This window comes from Jaculus jaculus, chromosome X (genome assembly GCF_020740685.1).
Source record: "Jaculus jaculus isolate mJacJac1 chromosome X, mJacJac1.mat.Y.cur, whole genome shotgun sequence".
Lineage (NCBI taxonomy): Eukaryota > Metazoa > Chordata > Mammalia > Rodentia > Dipodidae > Jaculus > Jaculus jaculus.
The window spans coordinates 54959968-54983189 of NC_059125.1; the positions used below are offsets into that span (position 1 = coordinate 54959968).

Sequence of the window (23222 nt, forward strand, 5' to 3'; positions counted from 1 at the left end):
TTTATCCACAATGTAGCCTAACAAATGGATGGTGTGATTGCTTGTCTGTCACTCATTAACTTTGACTACTGTGGGAAACTGGGGTGGGTCTTTAGTTGGGTGAATCTCAGACATAGATATAGAAGTCTTAGGTTGGTAAGATTTATCAGAAGAGGACCTTTTCAGTCTTGTTGGAGGTAAGGGCCTGGTTATCAGGATTTTGGTAGCCATGTGGGGATGAGAACTAAGTATTACTGCATTTGATATCCACCTGTGTATAATCCCTTAGTACTGTTCGTTTCAATATGGTAGCCATACCCTTTACATTTGGTGTTATATAGTCCAAAAATCCTCTCTCTTGTTTTCTGAAGAGGAAAAATATCCAGAATTATAAGTAAGAATAAGCAGACATGCAAAAATGTGAAATGGAAGGTGGAACATAGAGACCTAAATAATGTGTCAAAAAACTTTTACTTTAGTCTTCCTTATAGCTAGTCCTGTAGCTAGTCCTGTCAGTTCCTGTGTTTTATGAGGTTTGTCAGTACAAATGGAAATTATTCTCAGTTTTCTGTACTTTACCTTTCCTAAATCTGCTGATTTAGTTTTTACTTATCTGTCTGTTCAAAGATGTTAAAATATTGTTGCTGTTGTCTTTTTTGTATTCTCCTGGTTCTTGTATGTTAATTGATTGGTTGACTGACTGACTGATACTGAGACAAGGCCTCCTGTGACCCAGATTCTCCTCAGACTCCTACATAGCCTTGAATTTCTGATCCTCCTGCCTTCATCTCCAAAGTTCTGGGATTATAGGTGTGTGCCACCAGGTCTGTATTTACTCTTCCTAAGTTGTCATGAGGGAGGTTTATTTGGAGCTTTGGTGAGGGAGCAAAATTGGATATGTGTGTTTCATTGAGCTTTCATCTAATTTTGTTTTAGTGTTTTGTTTTTCTTTATTTTAGAGAGATAATGTATTTCTAGATAACCTAGGCTCGTCTCAAATTAACAATAATATTCATGTCTCCATCTCAAATGCTGGGATTGTAGGGGTGTGACTCTAGGTCCACTAACATTTCAATACTCTTTTAAAAGTATTTTTATTTACTTATTTGAATCAAAGGGAAAGTGGCAGACAGAGCAAGAAAGTAAGTATGAACACACCAGGGCCTCTTGCCACTGTAAATAAACTCAAGATGCATGCACCTCTTTGTGCATCTGGGTTTACATGGGTACTGGGGAATTGAACTCAGAACATCAGGATTTGCAACAAAGCACCTTTAACCCTGAGCCATCTCTCCAGCCCATAATACTCTTTGAGGTACCATGACATTTCAGAGTCTGCAGTGCTTAGAAAGTGGAGGTAGAAGGATCAGAAGTTTAAACAAATACTCCACTACATGCTGCGTTTGAGGCCAGTCGGGGCTACGTTAAAAAAAAAAAAATTAAAAACAAAACAAAACAAAAAGTACATTATGGTATTCCTACGTCTTTAAGTCACTAACAATTTTTATACATTTACCTAATGTATTTTGATCTCACTGCCTTCTATTATTCCATTACTCCGTTTACTAATCCCTTTCTTCTAAAGTAGACTCATTTCTATTTTGATGACTTTTTAAAAATTTTTTGTTGTTTATTTTTATTTATTTGAGAGTGACAGAGAGAGAAAGAGGCAGAGAGAGGGAGGGAGGGAGGGAGAGGAATGGAGAGAATGGGCACACAGGGGCCTCCAGCCACTGCAAATGAACTCCAGATGTGTGCGCTTCCTAGTGCATCTGGCTAATATGGGTCCTGGGGAATCGAGCCTCGAACTGGGGTCCTTAGGCTTCATAGGCAAGTGCTTAACCACTAAACCATCTCTCCAGCCCTGTTGATGACCTTTGTGTGTGTGTCTCACTGAGTTTAATTAGGATTTCTTGCATACTGTGTTTTTCATTTCAGGATTTCATATTTGTTTTTCTTCAGTATTTCTACCTCTCTACTTATATCTTGTGTCAATTTCCTTATTTCATCCATGTACTTTTCTGTTTTTGCTTATTATTCCTCCAAGAGCTTGCTTTCTCCTTGGATGTGTTTGATTTCTTTGACTACTATTATAATAATTCTTTTTAACTTTCTGCTTGGTTTTTCATCTAGTTCAGTCTCACTGTGTGGAATTACTGTGGGATTTATAGGTTTCAGGGAAGTATGGTTTCTTGATTTTTCTGTTTTCTTATGTTTTGCAGTGGGATTTCCCTATCTTGTGTTATTTCATTGCTTAGATTTTCTTTTTGTTTTATCAGCTATGTAGTTCAGAAGTTATATCCTTTTTTATTTTTCCAGAAGTTATATCTTAAATCTAGGAGCTCAAGTGGCCTGGTGTGTCCTCTATACTACTCCCAGAGTAGTATATGAACAACAGGAATGACTAAAGCTGGTAGATATGTTTTTATGTAAATGTCATAGTAGGGAGTTAGCAGTGGTCCCATTAGCTTCAATATGTGATAGTGGATAAATGAGCAATGGAGTACACTAGGAATCGGAGTACTTTGAAGTACTGGAGATATAGAATGAATTAAGATGCAGACTAGTGTTAATTTTGGAAAGGATGGAGGTGGGGAAAGCATCTGGGCAGAGAAAGTTGGGTACTGTTAAATTCCACACATTAGAAATTGTTAAAGCTATGGAAGATTGTAGTTATTAAGTACAAAGTGAAGGGCCTAAGGGAGAGAGAATGCAGAAATGAGGTTGGAAAGACAGGGAAATTATATGAGTTGAAGAAGCACTCTCTGGTGACTACTGGGGTTCTGACTAGGCAAGCCAATTCACACTGATTAGCAGTGTTCCTTCATACTTCTACATAGAGATCTCACCGGTCTGAATAAGATCATTACATTTTTGTTGTTGTTGTTTTTCGAAGCAGGGTCTCACTCTAGTCCAGGCTGACCTGGAATTCACTATGTAATCTCAAGGTGGCCTTGAACTCGTTTTGATTCTCCTACCTCTGCCTCCTGAGTGCTGTGATTAAAGGTGAGCTCATTACAGATCTTATCTCTTGCCAAAGAAAGAACATATAATCCTTCCTCTTCTTTCCCTGGGTTTTGTTGTTGAGGCTTGTAATCCTCCACCTTATTTGGAAGTCCCCAATATGCTGTCTTTGTTCTGTATCTTTCTTAGTTTGATTATAATAAGATGAGGAAAGGAACATTTCTGCTCTTGCCTGTTTGGTGTTATAAATGATTTCTATATGTTTATTGGCATCTCTTCATAGTTTGGGGGAAATTTTCTTCTATGATTTTGTTGAAGATATTAACTATGCCTTGTAGAATGCTGTTCTTCTCCATTTGTGTTCTTATTTCATAGATTTGTATCCCAAATGTCTTAAATTTCCCACTCATACCTTATTTAATTTGTCTTTATTCTTGTTAGAACAGTCTAAATCCTCCCCCTTGTCTTCAAGCTCAAAATATTCTGTCTTTCCTTTGCTCCATCCTATTAGTAAGGCTTTTCACTACTTTTTATTTGAATTGTTCATTTTTCTTTCTCCATCATTTCAATTTGGTTTTTCTTGAGTGCTTATTTTTCAAAATATTTTATTTATTTGAGAGACAGAGGCAGAGAAAAGATAGATAAGTCAGGGCCTCTTACTACTGCACACTCCAGAAGCATGTGCCACATTGTGCATATGGCTTTATGTGGATACTGGGGAATTAAACCCTAGCCAGCAGGTTTTGCAAGCAAGTGCCTTTACCACTGAGCAATCTTGCCAGCTGTTCTTGAGTATTTCTATCTTTTTACCCATATGTTGTATTGACCTCCTTATTTCATTCAGCTGATTTTTTATGTATCGTTGGGATGGCATCAAGAGTTTATTTCTTTGATTTCTTAAATTCTTTCTTTTTAAAATATTTATTTGTGTATGAGAGAGAGGTGGGAAGAGAGAGGGGGATGGGAAGGGGAGAATGGGCACACCAGGTTGGAATGAGAAGGAAATATATAAGTGCTATATCTACTACAATACTAGACTGGGTAGAGAAACATATAGAATATTCCTAAATTCTAATTGAGGAATATGCAAAACTAAAACCATTATAAGATATGTATGCAAAAGTGGAGATTCAAAAACGAGGTACTAAATGTTAAATAAAAAGTGCTAAAAAATTGCAAAAGCTAACCACAACATACAAGTGATCAAAAACGGCAAAGTGTACTTACTAAATAAACAATTAAATTTAAAAATGAAAGTTAGCTAGGCGTGGTGGTGCATGCCTTTAATCCCAGCACTTGGGAGGCAGAGGGATCGTAGTGAGTTCAAGGCCACCCTGAAACTACATAGTTAATTCCAGGTCAGCCTGGGCCAGTGTGAGCAAAATGAAAGTTATTTCATTGGTAGGTATTTTTGCCTTGGTGGGATGATTTTGAATCATTTTCCTTCCTGTGATGTTTCATTTAGTATCATGCCCTGATTTGAGAGCTAAGATTTGCCTTTGAGTTCTAACCTATAGGACCAGATTTAGGATATGTATTGCCCCATTGATGATCCAACTTGTTGCTTTTTGAAGTGAATTTCTAGCCCACGAGCACTGAATTTGAAATCAGTTCCCTACTTTGTGCATTCTCAACTTGGCTGGGCTCAGCTGGGCTAGATGCTGTCTTGGGAGGGGTGAGTGGGAGCCCTTGGCTTTAGCTGAGGTCTCAGTGTTCTTGTTGCTGGTATATAGGGGAGGGGAAGCTGTAGGATCTTATCTACTGGTGTTCCCACAGAACTAAACAAGTCTTCTCCATCTTTGGCTTCCGGTTCTTTTACAAGCCTGGTGTGTATGGGGAGAAGCACTACTCTACTCCACTGTTTCTGTTTCTCTTGCTGGCAGGGCTGCTGGCGTGTGAGGAAAATCACTTCCCAGTGGCCAGTGCCACTTGCTACCAGTACCTATGCTAGTTCACTCTGATTAGCAGCAGTTCTCTCTTGCCTCTCTGCCCAGATCTCTGCTTGATTAATAAGTTCTTATATAGATTTGTCTCTTGTAAGAAAAAAAGTATATTGTGTATTATCTTGCTTCTTTTCTTTTCCCAGCTTTTGTGGGTGAGATTTCTAATCCACTATTTTACTACGAAGTCTGGTCAAGTCATCATCTCTGCTGTTAATCTCTGTTCCTTACAGAACAGACAGAAAAAAAAATAACCCTTTCTTCTTCTGTCATTATGTTAATGCCTAGTAAGATGGAGTACTTTGTTGTAAGCATATGTCCCTCTATTTAAAATGTTGGTCTCCACTCCAAACTTTTATCCATGACTTCTTTAATATACTTTATAGTCCTATTTGGGGGTCTTCAGTTCATGTCCAAATTTATTTTCCTCTATGACACTTTTTTCTGTGTTATCCAGAGAGATATGATCTTTCTTCAAGGTTTTTCCAGCAGCTTATTTGTACTTTTCTGTGGTTTTTTGAGGTAGTGTCTCACACTAGCCCAGACTGACCTGGAATTCACTATATAGTCTCAGGGTGGACTCGAACTCATGGTGATCCTCCTACCTCTGGCTCCCTAGTACTGGGATTAAAGGTGTATACCACCACACCCAGCTTGTACTTTATTTTAAGTCAGGCTTATATCCATCTCGTTCCACCAGAGATTATGTGTTCATATAGGCTACAGGATCAATTTTGTCACCTGCATATCTGTGGTGCTCAGTACTAAGCACACTGCAGATAAAACCCTTTCTTTATTGGTTTGTTTGTTTTTGAGAAGAAAAGAATTTGTTTTATTATAGTACGAGGGTTGGCATAGATGGGAAGGTATGAATATAATAGGAGATTATTGCCCTGGTTACTATATATGCCCATTCCTGTGACAACGACTGTTCCAAAGATGCTGGCAACCTGCATTATGGCTTTCCAATACTGTCCATCAGCTCCAGGCCCTGTATTCTACTGCTAATACAAGAAAAGATACTAAGAGCACACCAGCTGACATGCCCACAGTGGAGCCCATGACAAAATCTACCTTGTCTCAGCCAAAGCAGCTGCTCTGGGACTACCCTCAAAAACCTAGCATAACTGACAACTTGCTCTTGGCCATGATTGCTCAGCTCATGGAAAACTGATTGACCCTTTGATCTTTAATGAAATTTAATAGGTACCTATAATAAGGCTTCATGTGCTGAAATACCACATTTAAATTAAAATTAAAAAATTCAAAGTCTGAATTATTTTATTTGAGACAGGGTCTTGCTATGTTAGGCTGCCTTGAATTTGCTGTGAAGTTCAGGCTGACCTCAAACTCTCAATCCTCCTGCTTTTGCTTCCCAAGTGTTGATATTATAAGGTTGTACCACCACGTCTGGCCTAAGGCTGAAGTATTTCAATAATTTTTACTAATGCTACTGAATATATATTATTATGTTTTTGAGATAAGCTATGTAACTGGCCACAAACCTTGTGATCCTTATACCTCAGCGTCTGAGGTGTTTTTTTTTTCTTTTTTATTATTACATATTTATTTGAAAGAGAGAGAAAGAGAGAATGGGTGTCCCAGAGACCCTAGCCACTGCAAATGAACTCCATATGCATGTCCCTCCTTGTGCATCTGGCTTATGTGGATCCTGGGGGACCTAACTTGGACTCTTTGGCTTTGCATGCAAGCACCTTAACTGCTAAGCCATCTCTCCAGCCCACAATTTTTTTTCTTATATCAATTAAATTCTTTCTTTAAATAAGAAATAATATACACAGCCTAATGAGGTAGCTCATTTGGTAAACTGCTTGCCTCACAAAGATGAGGACCTGAGTTCGAGTCCAGGCATGGTGGAATACCCTTGTTATCCCAGTACTGGGGAGGTGGAGACATGTGGATCCCTGGAGATCATTGGCCACCTAGTCTAGCTAATTTGTGATATACAGACTAATGAGAGAATGTGTCTCAAAAAGAGGTGGATGGAATAATGGAGAAATGACACCCAAGACTGTTCTCCTCCCAGACACACCCGTACATGCGCCCATACACATACAAACATTCATGTATACCACCCACACACATTCAACCAAGAGAAAATATAGAGACAAATTATATTATACACATGAAAAATTTTATATACATGAAATTGACATAACATACAATTGAGTATTCTAAATAAACAGTTTGATGGCATTCAACACATTCAATATCGTGAAACTACTGCCTCTATCTAGTTCTAAACATTTATATCCTAGTTATCCCTTCCCCTAGCCTGAAGCAGACACCAATCTGCATTTTTGTCTGTATGGAGTTAACCTTTTCTAATTTTTTTGAAATATTGTCTCATTCTAGCCCAGCCTGTAGTCTTAGGCTGGCCTCTAACTCACAGTAATCCTCCTACTTCTGCCTCCTCCTGAGTGCTGAGATTAAAGCGGAGCACCACCATGTCTGGCTATTCTAAATACTTCATCTAAATTAAATCACATAACTGAGATCTTTTGTGTCTGGCATTGTTTGATTAATGTATTATTTTTTGAAGTTCATTTACTGTAGTACCCTATATCAGTACTTCTTTCCTTTTTTTGGCTAAATAAGATATCAATGCATGTACACTTTAATGATTTTGTCACACAGCCATTCATCAGTGAGCATTTGGGTTATATTGGTTTTGTGACTAACCAGTATGCTTTCTTTGTTTTTTATTAAAAAGAATTTTCAAGGCTGGAGAGATGGCTTAGTAGTTAAGGCATTTTCCTGCAAAGCCTAAGGACCCATGTTCAACTCTCCAGATCCCATATAAGTCAGACACACAAGGTAATGCAAGCATACAAGGTCACACATGCACACAAGGTGGCACACACATCTGGAGTTCAGTTGCAGTGGCTGGAGGCCCTGGTGTGCCATTTCGCTCTCTCTTGCTCTCACTTTCTCTCTCACTTTCGCTCTTTCTCTCTCATAAAAAATTGCAAAACAAGAATTTTCACTGACAACCTCCATATACATACATTCTGATCATAATCCCCTCCCGCCACCCTCCTTTGTCCTCCTTCCTATATACCCTCTCCACTGAATCCCTTCCTTCTACCTAGTCCCTCTTTTATTTTAATGTCATTTTTTTCTCTCCTGTTATACAGGTCTTGTGTAGGTAATATCAGCCACTGTGAGGTCGTGGACTTTGTACCTGGAAGACAGCCTTCCAAACCACTCTTTCCCCATCCTCTGGCTCTTACATTCTTTCCAACACCTCTTCTACAATGGTTCCTGAGCCTTAGGGGTGTGATAGAGATGTCTCTGGATGCTGAACACCCTCTTGTCACTTCTTAGCACTTTGATTAATTTTGAATTAGAGACAACTATTATTAGTTATTTAGTAGCATTTTGGATTTGGTGTATGTTAGGGTTCTATAGAGGAATAGAAATAACTACAAGAGAATTTATTAGACTAGCTTATATAATACAGGCTGGAGAAGCTAAGGACCTGGTACCTTCTCAGGCCATGAGGCTGAATGTCTGATCAGTCCCAATCTGGCACTGAAGGCCTGGGCAATTCCTAAAGAGTCACTAATCTTCAATCCATGTTGGAAAGCCAAAGAAGCTGGGTTCTTATGGCAGCAAAGGTTGGCAACAACAGGAGCAAAGGCAGTCAGGCACAATGGGCTTTTTACTATATAGACCATCACCAGAAGGGCTGCTTGCTCTGGAGGAAAGTGTTCTCCTCCTCTCAGGTAATTGTTACTGGCAGTGCCCTTACAAACGTGCCCAGAGATGTATCTCTCACTTGATTCTTCATCCAATCAAGCTGACAGTAGAGATTAACCATCACAAAGTATAAAATAATGATGCAAGTAAAAAACAAAACAGTAAAATTTTAAATGTTAATAACATACTTTACTTGGTACATTTTATTTGTAGGTCAAATCTGGTTTCTTCCATGAAAGTGATTCCAAAGCTGTTGCTAAATCCATCAGAGACCGAGTGACTCTGATAAGAAAGACAAGGGAGAAGAAACCTACTAGCTTTTCAGAAGACTGCAAATCTGTGGGAAATGTATTCCCTCGGTACCAAACTACAACTCTGCCTCCTGCTCCTGTTCAGCTCACTGGGACTGAATGTGATGAAGCTGAAACTGATCAACATGTTGGACAACAGCCTCCACAAACAAAACCACAGCAGCACTCTACCACTGTTAGAGGTAAAACAGTCATAATTTATCAAAGCAGAGAAATGTCCAATTATATTTTATTATCTTCAAATAATACTTTTGTGCCTTTTGGTTTTTTATTATCTATACTATATGCTTGCATAGTAAGCACTTTAACCACTGAGTCTTCTCACCCCTATTTTTAAATTTTCATTTTGAGACAGATCTCAATATGTAGCCCAGGCTGACCTTGAACATGCTGGCTTTGTAGTCCAGGCTGGCCTCCACCTCATGGCCTTTTTGTCTTCACCCCCTAAGTACTTGGATTGTATGGGTATTTTTATTATTAATTCTTAAGTGTATGTATTTTATCTGACGATGTCTCTGGGTGTCATAGTAGCAGAAACATTAATGAAACACTTATGCTATTTGGGCATTGTACTTTCAGCTTTTCCTTCTAACTCTTCTGTGTTTTATTATAGGTGACACTTTGTCTGAGGCAGGAGCTGGATCAGCTACACATTCAGATACTTCAGTTCATCCCAGCGTAGCCTATTCCTCAAACCAGATGACTAGCTCTCAGATGGTTTCTAACATCACACAGGCAGACATAAATGTTCCAGGGCAAATTTATTCCTCTCACCAACTTGTAGGACAGTGCCAACAAGTTTCAGAGGTGATGTAAACTGTTCTATATTTAATATACAATGGTATATGTACTGTAAATTGGAGTATATCTTTCATTTTCCTTATTTAACAATTGCAGATGCAGTCAAAGCTGACTCAGCCCCAAATTTTACCTGTGGTTCAGTCTTCTGCCATTGGTCATCCAGTTGTTTCACAGTCCCAAGTTTCACCATTAAATGGACAGAAGGTCTCACAGAAAGAGGTAAGACACAATTTTAGTGGCTCTGAATTCATTTAAACAAATTTAATATGGCCTAGATTTTTCTAACAAGCTGTTCTCTTTCATAAATTCATCATAGTTTAGATAAAGGTCACTGAAAGCTAAAAGGTTTTTATGTTTTCTTGTACCTAATACATTCCTCTTGAAAATATACCTAACATTTTACCTTCATTATTGGAGAAGAAACACAGAACTCAGTGTATGAACAAGAGGTTTATTTCAGACTCTCTTTTTCTTGGTAAAATAGTGTTTTTTTTAATTAGTATTAGTCTTTTCTAGATTGGATGAATTGTTGAGATATATGTGTTTATGTGTTACAATTAATTAAAAATAGTATTTAGGCTAGAGAGATGGCTTAGCACTTGTCTGTGAAGCCTAAGGACTGAGGTTCAATTGCCCAGTACCCATGCAAGCCAGACAAACAAGGTGGTGCATGTGTCTGGGGTTCATTTGCACAGTGGCAGAAGGCCCTAGTGTGCCCATTCTCTCTCTCCATATGCCTCTTTATCTCTCTCTCAAATAAATAAATAAAAGAATTAAAAAATAGTATTTACAGACTTCCAGTTAAGATGGCAGCATAGGAACCATGCCAAAGCAGCCTAGGGAAGAAAAGGAAAAAAAAAAAAGCAAAATACACTCTTTTACTAAAAAGTGAGGTGATTAAGAAATTACCAACGGGAGCAGAGAAGTAGGAGAGATCCAGAGCATCCAGAGCCCACATAGGCAGGCAGAAGCGGCTCCAGCAGTGGTGGCAGCAGGTCCGCGGGGCCACAGCTGCAAGGTTTGGCTTGAGCTGCAGGAAGAGCCAGGTGAGGGGCTTTTCCACTCACACCAGAGCTCCTTGCAAACTCAAGAAACATGAAGGGAAGACCACAGCGACCAACGGAGGAGCAGATCTAAAGGTAGAGGATCACATGGACCAGTGGGAGAATTAGAGCCACCAGGCACAGCCTCCCCTCCACCACCACTAGCGCAAATGCCAGCAAGCACCAGAGACCTAAGGAAGGGAGAAAACAGCACCCAGCACCAATGACCAGAGCAGCGATCCAGCAACCCAGCCAGCGTACTTGAACCCGCAGTGCACCAAAGAGGGACCCAAGCAGGAGCATAGCATAACTGAGACAAAAATCACCCCAAAAGGTAACTGGGATTACACCAGATCAGTACCTGCCAAATAAGCCTAGTATATAGGCTTGAATTGGAAGTGCTAATTGCACCTTCCATATCAGGATGAATTATATGTTAAATCTGATGAATGGTTGGATTTGCCATTCTTAAATAAGCTATATTTTGGGCTTGTTATTTGTTGCTTCCTGATTTATAGTGGCTTTGTTTCCTCTTCTTTTGTTCATTAGGGAAGGGTCTCACTTGGTCACAGGCTGACTTGGAGCCCTCACCAGACCATAAATCTTAACCTCCCAGTTGACAGGATTAAGGGTGTGGGGCAACACACACCCTAAGGGATTGTGACTTTGTTAGTGGATCTGGTTGTCTTTGCATAAATACTCTGTGCTATTTTTCATTGAATGTATACATTGTTTAGTTAAATTTTAGAATTTCCTTCTATTTTTTTCCACTCAGCCTACTTGAATACTCTCATAGCATGCAAACTCAACATCAAGGGTCACTTTTGTAGATACTCTAAGAGGCTTAAGAGCCACACCTAGCACCTTCAGCTCCTACCCTGAAGATGTATAATATCAGATTGATTGATACATATAATAACACTGCAGCTAACTAGAAAATCCAAGCATTAAATTAATCCAAGATGCAAAAATATGTACATTATAATACAAGAAACACCAAAAATCAAGACAATATAAATCCACCAAAAAGTATTCATGCATCAGAAATGACCTGCAGTGAGAATGAGCTAGAGGAAATGCCTGAGAAAGATTCCCAAAGAATGATTATAAATGTGTTCAAAGAAGTCAAAGAGGAAATCAAAGGAATCAAAGAAGACACAGGAAACCAATTTAATGAAATAGAGAGGTCAATATAAGACATAAATAAGGAATTAGAAATAATAAAGAAAAACCAATCAGAATTACTAGCAACGAAGAACACAGTCAATGAAATTAAAAAAAAAAAAAAAACTGTAGAAAATCTCACCAGTAGAAAGGATGAAGGACAGGACAGGAGATCTGAACTAGAAAACCAGGGGGCCAGATCTAATATAGTCCAAAGAAGAGAAAGACAAACTAATAGGAAAGTATGAATGGGAATTTCAAGATATTCAGGACACTATGAAAAGATCAAACATAAGAATTCAGGGTATAGTATAAGAAGAATTTCATTCCAAAGGCATAGTAGACATTTTCAACAAAATCATAGAAGAAAATTCCCCCAATAGGGAAATAGGTACCAATGAATATACAGGAATCCTTTAGGACTCCAACCAGACAAACCTAGAAAGAATCTCTCCTTGCCATGTTAAAATTAAACTACCAAACATATAAACCAAAGAAAATATGTTGAAAGCAGTTAGAGAGAAAAATCAAGTTACATACAAAGGCAGGCCCACGTTCTGAAAGATAAAAACTGTCAGCCAATTTTATTTTATTTACAAACGGAATACAAGACTATATCAGAAAGATCATTTACCCTGACCAAGTAGGTTTTATCCCAGAGATGCAGGGATGGTTCAACATATGCAAATCAATAAATGTAATATATTATATAAATGGACTGAAGGACAAAAATTACATGATCATCTCATTATATGCAGAGAAAGTATTTGACAAAATCCAACATCCCTTCATGACAAAAGTCCTACAGAGACTGGGAATAGAAGGAACATATCTCAATATAATAAAGGCTATTTATGACAAGCCTGCAGCCAACATATTACTAAATGGGGGAAAACTGGAAGCTTTTCCACCAAAATCAGGAACAAGACAAGGGTGTCCACTGCCCCACTTTTTTTTAATATAGTAGTGGAAGTCTTAGCCATAGCAATAAAGCAAGAGGCACACATAAAAGGGATACAAATTGGAAGGGAAGAGATCAAGTTATCATTATTTGCAGATGACATGATTCCATACATAAAGGAACCTAAAGACTGCTAGCAAACTGTTAGAGCTGATAAACACCTATAGCCGTGTAGTAGCAGGATGCCAAATAAACACACAGAAATCAATAGCCTTCCTATATGCTAACAATAAACACACAGAGGATGAAATCAGAGAATCACTCCCATTCACAACTGCATCAAAAAAAAGTACCTTGGAATAAACTTAATAAAGGAAATGAAGGATTTCTACAATGAAACCTTTAAAACACTCAAGTGAGAAATTGCAGAAGACACTAGGAAATAGAAAGACATCCCTTCTTCTTGGATCATTAGAATCAATATTGTGAAAATGGCAATCTTACCAAAAGCAATCTGTACATTTAATGCAATGCCCACCAAAATTCCAATGGCATTCTTCATGGAAATAGAAAAAACAACCCAAAAGTTCATTTGGAAACACACACAAAAAAAATCTCGAATATCAAAAACAATACTGAACAACAAAAATAAGGCTGGTGGTATCACCATACCTGATTTTAACCTATACTACAGAGTCATAGTAACAACAACAGCATGGTAATGGCACAAAAGCAAACATGTAGATCAATGGAACAGAATAGAGGACCCAGATGTAAATCTGGATAGTTATAGCCACCTGATATACAACAAAAATGCCAAAAATACTCATTGGAAAAAAAGTCAGCCTCTTAAGCAAATGGTGCTGGGAAAACTGGATATATATCTATCTGTAAAAGGATGAAAATAGGTTCTTCTCTCTCGCCATGTACAAGAATTAAGTCCAAATGGATTAAAGACCTTAACATCAGACCTGAAACTCTGAAACTGCTAGAGGAAAAAGTAGGGGAAACCTTTCAACATATTGGTCTCGGCAAAGACTTTCTGAATATAACCCCAATTGCTCAGGCAATAAAACCACAGATTAACCGCTGGGACCTCATGAAATTCCAAAGATTTTGTATGGCAAAGGACACTGTGAACAAAGCAAAGAGGCAACCTACAGAATGGGGAAAAAACCTTTGCCAGCTATACATCTGATAGAGGATTAATATCTAGGATATATAAAGAACTCAAAAATTAAATAATAAGAACTCAAACAAGCCAATTATAAAATGGGCTATTGAACTAAATAGATCTCAAAAGAAGACATACGGATGGCATACAAGCATCTAAATAAAATGTTCTACATCCCTAGTCATCAGCAAAATGCAAATTAAAACTCCATTGAGATTTCATCTCACTCCTGTCAGATTGACTACCTTCATGAAAACAAATGACCATAAATGCTGGTGAGGATGCAGAAAAAGAGGAACCTGTCTACACTGTTAGTGGGAATACAATCTGGTCCAGCCATTGTGGAAATCAGTGTGGAGGTTCCTAAGACAGCTAAAAATAGATCTACCATATGACCCAGCTATAGCACTCCTAGGCATATATCCTAAGGACTCATCTTATTTCCTTAGAAGTACATGCTCAACCATGTTTATTGCTGCTCAATTCACAATAGCTAGAAAATGGAACCAGACTAGATGTCCCTCAACTGATGAGTGGATAATGAAGATATGGCACATTTATACAATGGAGTTCTACTCAGTAGTAAAGAAAAATGAAGTTATGAAATTTGAAGGAAAATGGATGGGTCTGGAAAGGATTACACTAAGTGAGGTAACCCAGGCCCAGAAAGCCAAACATCGCATGTTCTCTCTCATATGTGGGTCCTAGCTACAGATGATTGGACTTCTGTGTGAGTAGGAAGAAAATTCAGTAGCAAAGGTCAGTAACATAGAAAAGAGATATAAAGGGAAGAGACGGAAAGAGAGGGTGGTACTTAATATGATATTGTATATACGTAAGTAGAAGAATAGATTAATGGGGGTGAAAAGACCCAAGTGAGGTCAGGGTAGAGATTGAGTAAAGAAAAAGTACAGGGAGGGCTAACTGAAGTCTAAGAGGATATAAATAAATCATATGGAAACCTACTTTTTTGGACAATGGAGCACTCAGGAGACATAGATTGTTACTAGAAAATTTTCAATGCCAGGGATGGGGAGCCTTCCAGTGAGTTCTTGGGCAGGGAGGTCCCTGATGCCCCCAAAACATTACAGACCATTTCCAAGGCCCTTGGTATCCCAGCAGGAATAGATGGCAAGACTCTATTGCTGAAGACTCCACATACTTGGGCTGCAAGGCCAATGAGAAATCCTGCTGGAACTGAGCTGATAACCTCCTCCATGTAAATCAGCTGACAGAAAGCTGGAAGAAGCCATTCTGCATTCAGTTTAATGGGAGAGAGAGAAATCACCAGTGAAGATACTCAACAATGGACACTGCAAGCCTTGGCCAGCCAGGCCAAATGAGCCAACAGGTGCAATAATGGCACATCTGTCATGGTGGAATCCAATTGCCCTCTAATTGCACTGGAGACCCACTCCATGGGAAGAAATACATCCCTGATACTGCAAACCTAATACAGGAGTAGTCATGAGCCCTAGGGGTGTAACGTCTGCTGCTTTCTGGCTAAATGTATATACTATGCTCATCAAATTGTCCAGTAAGCACTTCTCTTAATGTTCACACACATATATTAATGCTACTCTCACTTTTGGCAGAGAACGTTCTCTTTTCAGATGGCAGTGACCTTGGGATGACTCAGAAAGCATCATGGTGCTGGGAAGAAGTGATAAAGGAGTGCTCAGCACTGCAGTATCTCTATCACACCTTCCAAAGCTCAGGGTCCGTTGCAGAAAACGTGTCGGAAAGAATGTAAGAGCCAAAGGAAGGGTAGGACCCCCTACAAAGTGCTTCCCCAAGACACAAAATGATCTGTATATCTATGACCTCACAGTGCCTGACACTACCTACACAAGACCATCATAAAAGGAGGAAAAGATCATGACATCAAAATAAAAGAGAGGAAGAGAAAGGAAGGGAGGAGGGTACTTAATAGGTTGATATTGTATATATGTAAGTACAATGAATGAGATGGGGAGGTAATATGATGGAGAATGGAATTTCAAAGGGGAAAGTGTCGGGGAGAGAGGGAATTACCATGGATTTTTTTTATAATCTTGGAAAATGTTAATAAAAAATAAAAATAAATAAATAAAAGAGAGACTGATTGAGAGGGGAGGGAGATGATGGAGAGTGGAGTTTCAAAGGAGAAAGTGGGGGCAGGAGGGCATTCCCATGGGATATTGTTTACAGTCATGAAAGTTGTTAATAAAAAAATTTAAAAATAGTATTCATAGATGTACATTTTTTAGATATTATTTAAATTCTTGGTTTGTTTTGGTTCATTTTATTCTTAGGAGATATAAGAAAAAGTCTTTTTAACTTTCAAACTCAAAAGTTAGTGTTACTCATTTTTCATAATGAGTAAATAGTATCTGATGAGTTTGTATATACAAGCTTTATTCTGGTTGCCTAGGCCATGGATTCTGGACATGTAGTAGAGCTTTTGTTTGTCACCCCACATTTGCTGCGCACCCCCCCCCACACACATATTCCTTGCATGTGCCTTCCTTCTCCGAAAATAAGATGCTCTAAGCTTTTAGACATTCTAGTTAGAAAATGATGCATAAGTTTCTTTTGTTGTTGTTGTTTTCCTTTTTCACAGTAACTCAGGCTGACCTGGAAGTTACTCTGTAACCCAGGCTGGCTTTGAACTTACAGTAATCCTCCTACCTCTGCCTCCCAAGTGCTGGTATTAAAGTCACATGTCACCATGCTCAGGTCTAAGTTTCTTTTAAGGGATTGGTATATATTCAGTTCTGATTCATTAGTAGACTTTTCATGACTGCTACCTTATGAAGATACAAATTAAAATAAGGCATAATCATTACTTTCAATAAGCTTACCGTCATTTAAGAGAAAGCAAACATGTCAGATATATTTGAAATATGCTAGGGTATGGGGCAAGAGAGATGGCTCAGTGGATAAAGCACTTGCTGCACAATCATGAGGACCAGAGTACAGAACCCTAGCCCCAACATCCACCTAAATGCTGGGTGTGTATGACAGCCCACCTGTAATCCCAGGGGAGAGACACGGAGAGCAGAGATAGGTTGTGGTATGATTCATCTCTTTCTAAACCTATCATGCAAAATAAAAATATATATAATTAGCTTCAACTTGGGTTCAAATACCCCATATATATGTATGTATATTTAAAGTTTATTTGTAATTTTCAAAATATTTTAAAGTGCTATTTACATATTTTAAATTAATACCTATATTAATACCTATAATCCCAGCACACAGAAAACTTAGGCAGAAGGATCACAATTTCAGGTAAAATTTGAGCTACATACCAAGTTCTAGGCCAGCCTGGCTATATAATGAGACTCTGTCTTAAACAAACAAAAGATGCTTATACAATTATAAATAAAAAGTATTAATCATTTATTACCTTTTTATTCCTTCACCTAGAAACAACAAATATTTATATTTGCAGCTGTAGCCTCTAAATTTGTCTTCTTTTTCTATGTATACATATAGAATTTTATGAGTATGTTAACTCAAATTCTAGGAATTATTGCAACCAACCTATGTTTATGTCATTCAGTTTTCTCCTATCTTTTTGAGGGAACACTTATGTTTATTTTAGTTATGATATTGGAAACCTTTGAATTTTCTCTGGGAAATTCACTGATTAACATATGAAGGTGTGAGATTTAGTTACTCTGTATCTCTTCCAGAGTTTGAATGGGTTATGTGGTAAATGCAATAAATAAGCCATGAGCAACACATTGCTGGGATTGATCTCAGCTGCTTCTTTACTCAGTTATCATTTATTTGCATCATGGTATTAGAATGTTTAAAATATATGTATATTTATTTATTTGGGAGAAAAAGAGAGAATAGGTGTGCCAGAGCCTCCTGCCACTGTAAACAACCTCCAGATGCATGTGCCAGTTTATGCATCTGGCTTTAACTTCGGAAATGAATCTGGGCCATCAGGCTTGGCAAGCAAGTGCCTTTAACTACTGTGCCATTTCTCCTACCTAATAGTATTAGAAGTTTCATAGAGCAAATGCTATACATAACACACTAAATAATTTTTTTTAGAATATAGCATTATTTTATGTATATGTTTAGAACACACCCTTTAAAATTGACATGACATATGCATGTTTTTTTCAAGGTAGGGTCTCATTGTAGCCCAGGCTGACCTGGGGCTCACTCTGTAGTCCCAGGCTGGCCTGGAACTCACAGCAATCCTCCTACCTTTGCCTCTCGAGTACTGGGATTAAAGTTGTGCACCACCACACCTGGTGGTGCATATGCTTATATTTTAAATTTTCTTGCACCAACATTGGAACTGTAGCTGGTCTTTGGAGCAGATGGCAAGACTTCTGCCCAACCTATGACTTTAGGCTTGTCAGTTACTGGAGTTCCAAAACCTATCATTTCTGCAGTTTCTCCTCAGATCTTGTCTGCTTCACAGATGAATTGCAAGCATTGAACAGTTGGGTTTCAACTTGAGCCTAGCCCCAGGAATGGAAATCAGACATTAATCAAAGCACCAGATGCCAATTAAACTTGTAGTTTCTTCCCTCTTAATCATATGGATGTTTTGTGGAATCATTCTTCTACCTAATATGTGAGCAGTGCCTAGAATGCTACTGACAAAGCTCAGCTCCCTAGAAAAACCATTTGGGTACATCAGGGGCCCATCACCCTCACAAAAGATACACACAGCAGCACCTATTGGTATATCAGAAGTCTATAATTCCAGATTCTTCAATGCCATGAAGCCAGATCATGCATTTGAAGGATCCTTGTTTCCAGGCCTGTATTCAGCAGCAGCCATTATTTTCACAACCTAGCATTACGGCAGCACCACAAGAAAATGTTCACCAAGATTGTATACTGCAAGAGTCTGAAGCTCTTGCAAGTCAGCAGCAATCAAGGGGTGGTGCTGAAAGTGTGATTAAGTGTCGTCATCTTAATGTTGCTCAACACACTTTTCAAGGGCCACCTGCAAAAGTATTGCCTTTCCCATTGAAGGCTCCTGAGCAGCTTCTCTGTGTAATACATAGTCAGGAACAAACTTCTTTCTCAGCACAGCCAATTAACATAGTACAGCAGCACAACCTAGTTATTCACTGCCAACACCAGAGCATCGATTTTACACTGTATAAGCACTGGGATCACAGCCAACCTACTCCATGCAGACTTTTTATCCAAGCTCATCTGTAGTACGGTTCATCTGCACCAGCTCGAGTAACCTGCTTAACTACTGCAATGTCTGATTTTGTCCCTGTTTCCAGACCAGCTAGCATATGTGATCCAGTCAATTTACCCCATACAACGTATGTGTCAGCCTGCTTATTAGGCACTGCCTCCTAAACATGCCTCTTACTAAAAACAAACTGCCTATATATATTCAGACAAATGAACATGTAACCTTCATAACCCAGCATTTATATACATTAAACATTCCTGATGGTAAGCAAGTACACACTGCAAACCATACAAATCAGAAGTTATACTCTGTACCACCTTATATAGCACAGATTTCTGAGCAGCAAGCCTACTTAACACAACCCCAAGGTAGTACTTTAATGTGGGAGGAAAATAGGTATTTAATACCAATCTTGGATACATAAACATATTCTACTGAGCCTTTAAAAATACTTATTGGGGCTGGAGAGATGGCTCAGTAGTTAAGGTGCTTGTCTAAAAAAATATTTATTTATAAGACAGAGAAAGCATGGGTATACTAGGGCCTTTTGCCTCTGCAAACAAACTCCAGATACATGTGCCACTTTGTGCATCTGGTTTTATGTGGGTACTGGGAAATCAAACCCGGACCATTAGCCTTTGAAAGAAAGCACCTTTAATGCTAAGCCATCTCTTCAGCCTCACTTGACCCTTTCTTTAGTGTCCATCATTTAGTCCCAAACAAATGTGAGTTTTGAACACCACCAACTAAAAATTGAGGCCCAGTCAACTAGTGTTGTACTTGAGAAGGAAGCGAGAGGACAACTTCAACACCCTGGGCAGATATGCTTCATTCATTGTGTCTCGTCAAAGACTCAGATCTGACAACTCATTCCTCTGGACAGCTTTCTGAATCATACCTGACACTGAGCCTGGTTTCTCATTTAGAATCACCAGATGATTCACTAATCTTAGACTAGCACAGGAAATGCATCTCCTGCTTACTCAAGAAGTTTATTTAAGTCAGTAGCAGTTTTTGTATAGCCAACATGCTGCTGCTCCACCTAGTTCTCAGGTATCTATCCAAGTTTAGCCATTAACTGGCAAAGACCATCCTAGACATGGCCCAAACTGTATGTCCCTTTTAAGAGCAGCTGCAACCAACAGCAGTAGAACAGCAGTATTGTAATATAACCTTTAGAGAAGCTATTAGAAAATAATCAATTTTTTTCTCTATGAATAAACCTAGCAGAGCACCAGGCAGCATGCATCCAGTAGCAGTCTGCTGGTCAGCCACAGTTAGCAGATTTTTTGTGTAACCTTCATTTCTGAGTCATTAGAACCACCATTACAACAGCAGACCCTCAATCAAAACTGATCTCTTGCCTAATGGAGTTTCATAGATCTTCTTTCCCATAAACAACCTGAGTTCCTCTCTGGGAAAGAGTCCCCTTTTCCTAAAATTGAGGTGTAAATCTGATCCTGGCATTCTGGTTGGTTAAACTTGGTTTCGTTGCTGGTCTCCTCCTGAGCCAGCCCCTGAGTCCACCAGTCAGCTCTCTCAGACTCACCTGAGCCTGAGGGTAGAGCCTACCATAGTCAGATTATAAATAGATCCTTACAGGTGGGCCTGGCCTCCGTTTTGGCTGTTCACTTTTCCTGAACTTCCATGTCCCTGCTCTAGTAAGCCCCCTCATCTCAGTCTTGCTGGGCTGCAATGGGGGGGACCCCAATCCCACGTAGACTCTTTACCCCCTCCTGCCTTCCACATGGCATGTTCTCTTCCTACTTTCTCTTCTTTCCTTCTCTTAATCTAATAAAGTCTCTTTAAACCTAAAAACACATACACACACACAAAACCTTCTGGGCTAAACTTTCCAAATTATCTGTTTTCTTCCATTCAGCATCTGACACTTAGCATTCCAGTGCAGGCTTCTACTCCTGTCAGTGCATTTCTGTTGCTGACATAGACACATTTGAAAGGCCAAGAAACCCCAAAGGTAAATCTACCTAGGGAAAATGTGGTCAGTTGTGTTCACTTTTGATGTTCTACTATCAAGAAGATATAGTTGGGGGGCTAGAGAGATGGTTTCGCAGTGAAAGTACTTGCCTGCAAAGCCAAAGCACCTTGGTTCAATTCCCCAGGACCCACCTAAGTCAGATGCACATCTGGAGTTCGTTTGCAGTGGCTGGAGATCCTGGCATGCCTATTTTTTCTCTCTCTCTCTTTCCAATAAATAAATGAACAAATATACTTAAAATAAAAGAAGATATAATTGGGCTGGAAAGATTGCTTAGTGGCTAAGGCATTTGACTGTAAAGCCTAAAAACCAGGTTCAACTCCCCAGTACCCAAGTAGGCCAGGTGCACAAGGTGGCACATGCATTTGGAATTCATTTCCAGTGGCTAGAGTTCCAGGCACAACCTCTCTCTCTCTCATTAATTAATTTAAATTTTAAGGGACTGGAGAAATGGCTCAGCGACTAAAAGTGCATGCTTGCAAAGACAGACAGCACAGGTTCATTTCCCCAGTACCCACATAGAGCCAGATGCATGCTTGCAGCACCAAGAGGCCCTGGCATACCTATTCTCCTCCTTCTCCTTCTTCTCTGCTTGCAAATAAGTGAATAAAAAATATTTAAAAGAAGACAGTTGAAAGACAAGGTATAGTATACCCTGCTCCTCACTCATGTCCTTATCACTGAGTGACCTTAACCAAGTCTTTTCTAAGTTTCTTCTTCTGTAAAATGAAGGGATTAAATCAGATTTCAACAAACAAATCAAGCATCTATTTGAGATCTGTAAATGAACAAGATGTAAGTATTTTTAAAAATATTTTATTTATTTATTTCATAGAGAGGAAGAGGCAGAGAGAGAGAGAGAGAGAGAGAGAGAGAGAGAGAGAAAGAGAGAGAATGGACACACTAGGGCCTCCAGCCACTGCAAATGAACTCTAGACACATGTGCCCCCCCCTTGTGCATCTGGCTTTCATGGGTCATGGGGAATTAAATCAGGGTCCTTAGGCTTCGCAGGCAAATACCTTAAGCACTAAGCCATTTCCCCAGCCCAAGATGTGTGTCTTTTATTGTTGAGTTTTGTCTATGGAGAAGGCAGTCAAAAGGCATTATAAAATTAAGTTATATGATATGGCACAAGTTGCTCTGGGAAAAATGTGGAGCAGAAGTTATAAAGTGGGTTATAGCTTTAAAGAAGGGGGATATCAGGTTAGTTCTCACTGGCAAGATGAAATTTAAGCAATACTGGAACTTGGGTGAGAGTCAGCAATGGGAATATTCCAAGCAAAGGAAATAATGGTGCAGAGGCCCCAAAGGAGGAATGAGTTTGGAATGTTTAAAATTTAACAAAGAGGTCAATGTGGCTTTTTAAGATTTTTTTTTACTCCTAGAATGTGAGGAGTCTGTGGTTTCCTTACTGTTTGATATTTATAATAAAGTGTTTGCTTTGTGAGAGAGTAATTAATACTATCAAGTGATTTTTTTTATATGCCTAGCACGTTTCAGTGCTGGAGATCGAACCCAAGGACTCACACATAGTAGGTAAATGCTCTACCACTGAGCTACCTCCCTATATATAGTGTTCCCATATAGTGTTCCCCATATAGTGTTCTAATGGCCTCACAAGTACTGCCCTTATACCAGTCCTAGGAATCTTATCTTTATTCCTGTTTTACAAGTGTTGAAGGTGAGGTTCAGAGAGGTTAACTTTGCAAGTGCCTTAGAGGACAGCTGGCATTTAAACACAGACTACCTGGTTCCAGAGGCTGTGAACCTACCCATTGCACTGTACAGCCCCATTGACAAAATTGGAAAAAATTAGTATAATAAATTCAGTGAGATTTATTTAACTCATGGAACTGATTGTATTAGTTAAAGGAAAGAATACAGAATCTGGTTCACTCATTTATTTGTTCTTCTGCTTGAGATATATTTGAAAGACTAAATTTATTAACTTTAGTTTAATAAGATGCTTTGAGGTCCATAGATAGTAGGTTTGTTGTTTACATAGGGCAGAATTGTCTTTCAGAATAGTTTGGAGCTGGAGAGATGGCT

The 23222-nt window shown here is 38.9% G+C and overlaps 1 protein-coding gene across 4 annotated transcripts in view; it reads left to right on the plus strand.

Moving 5' to 3' along the window:
• Wnk3 (WNK lysine deficient protein kinase 3) overlaps positions 1 to 23222 on the plus strand; it is a 210452-nt gene that overhangs the window by 104108 nt on the left and 83122 nt on the right. For all 4 annotated transcript variants that reach the window (XM_045140319.1, XM_045140318.1, XM_045140320.1 and 1 more), the window contains exons 8-10: positions 8820 to 9099; positions 9531 to 9724; positions 9815 to 9937. In XM_045140319.1, the coding sequence (XP_044996254.1) occupies positions 8820 to 9099; positions 9531 to 9724; positions 9815 to 9937 (597 nt within the window). The remainder of the gene's footprint in view (positions 1 to 8819; positions 9100 to 9530; positions 9725 to 9814; positions 9938 to 23222) is intronic.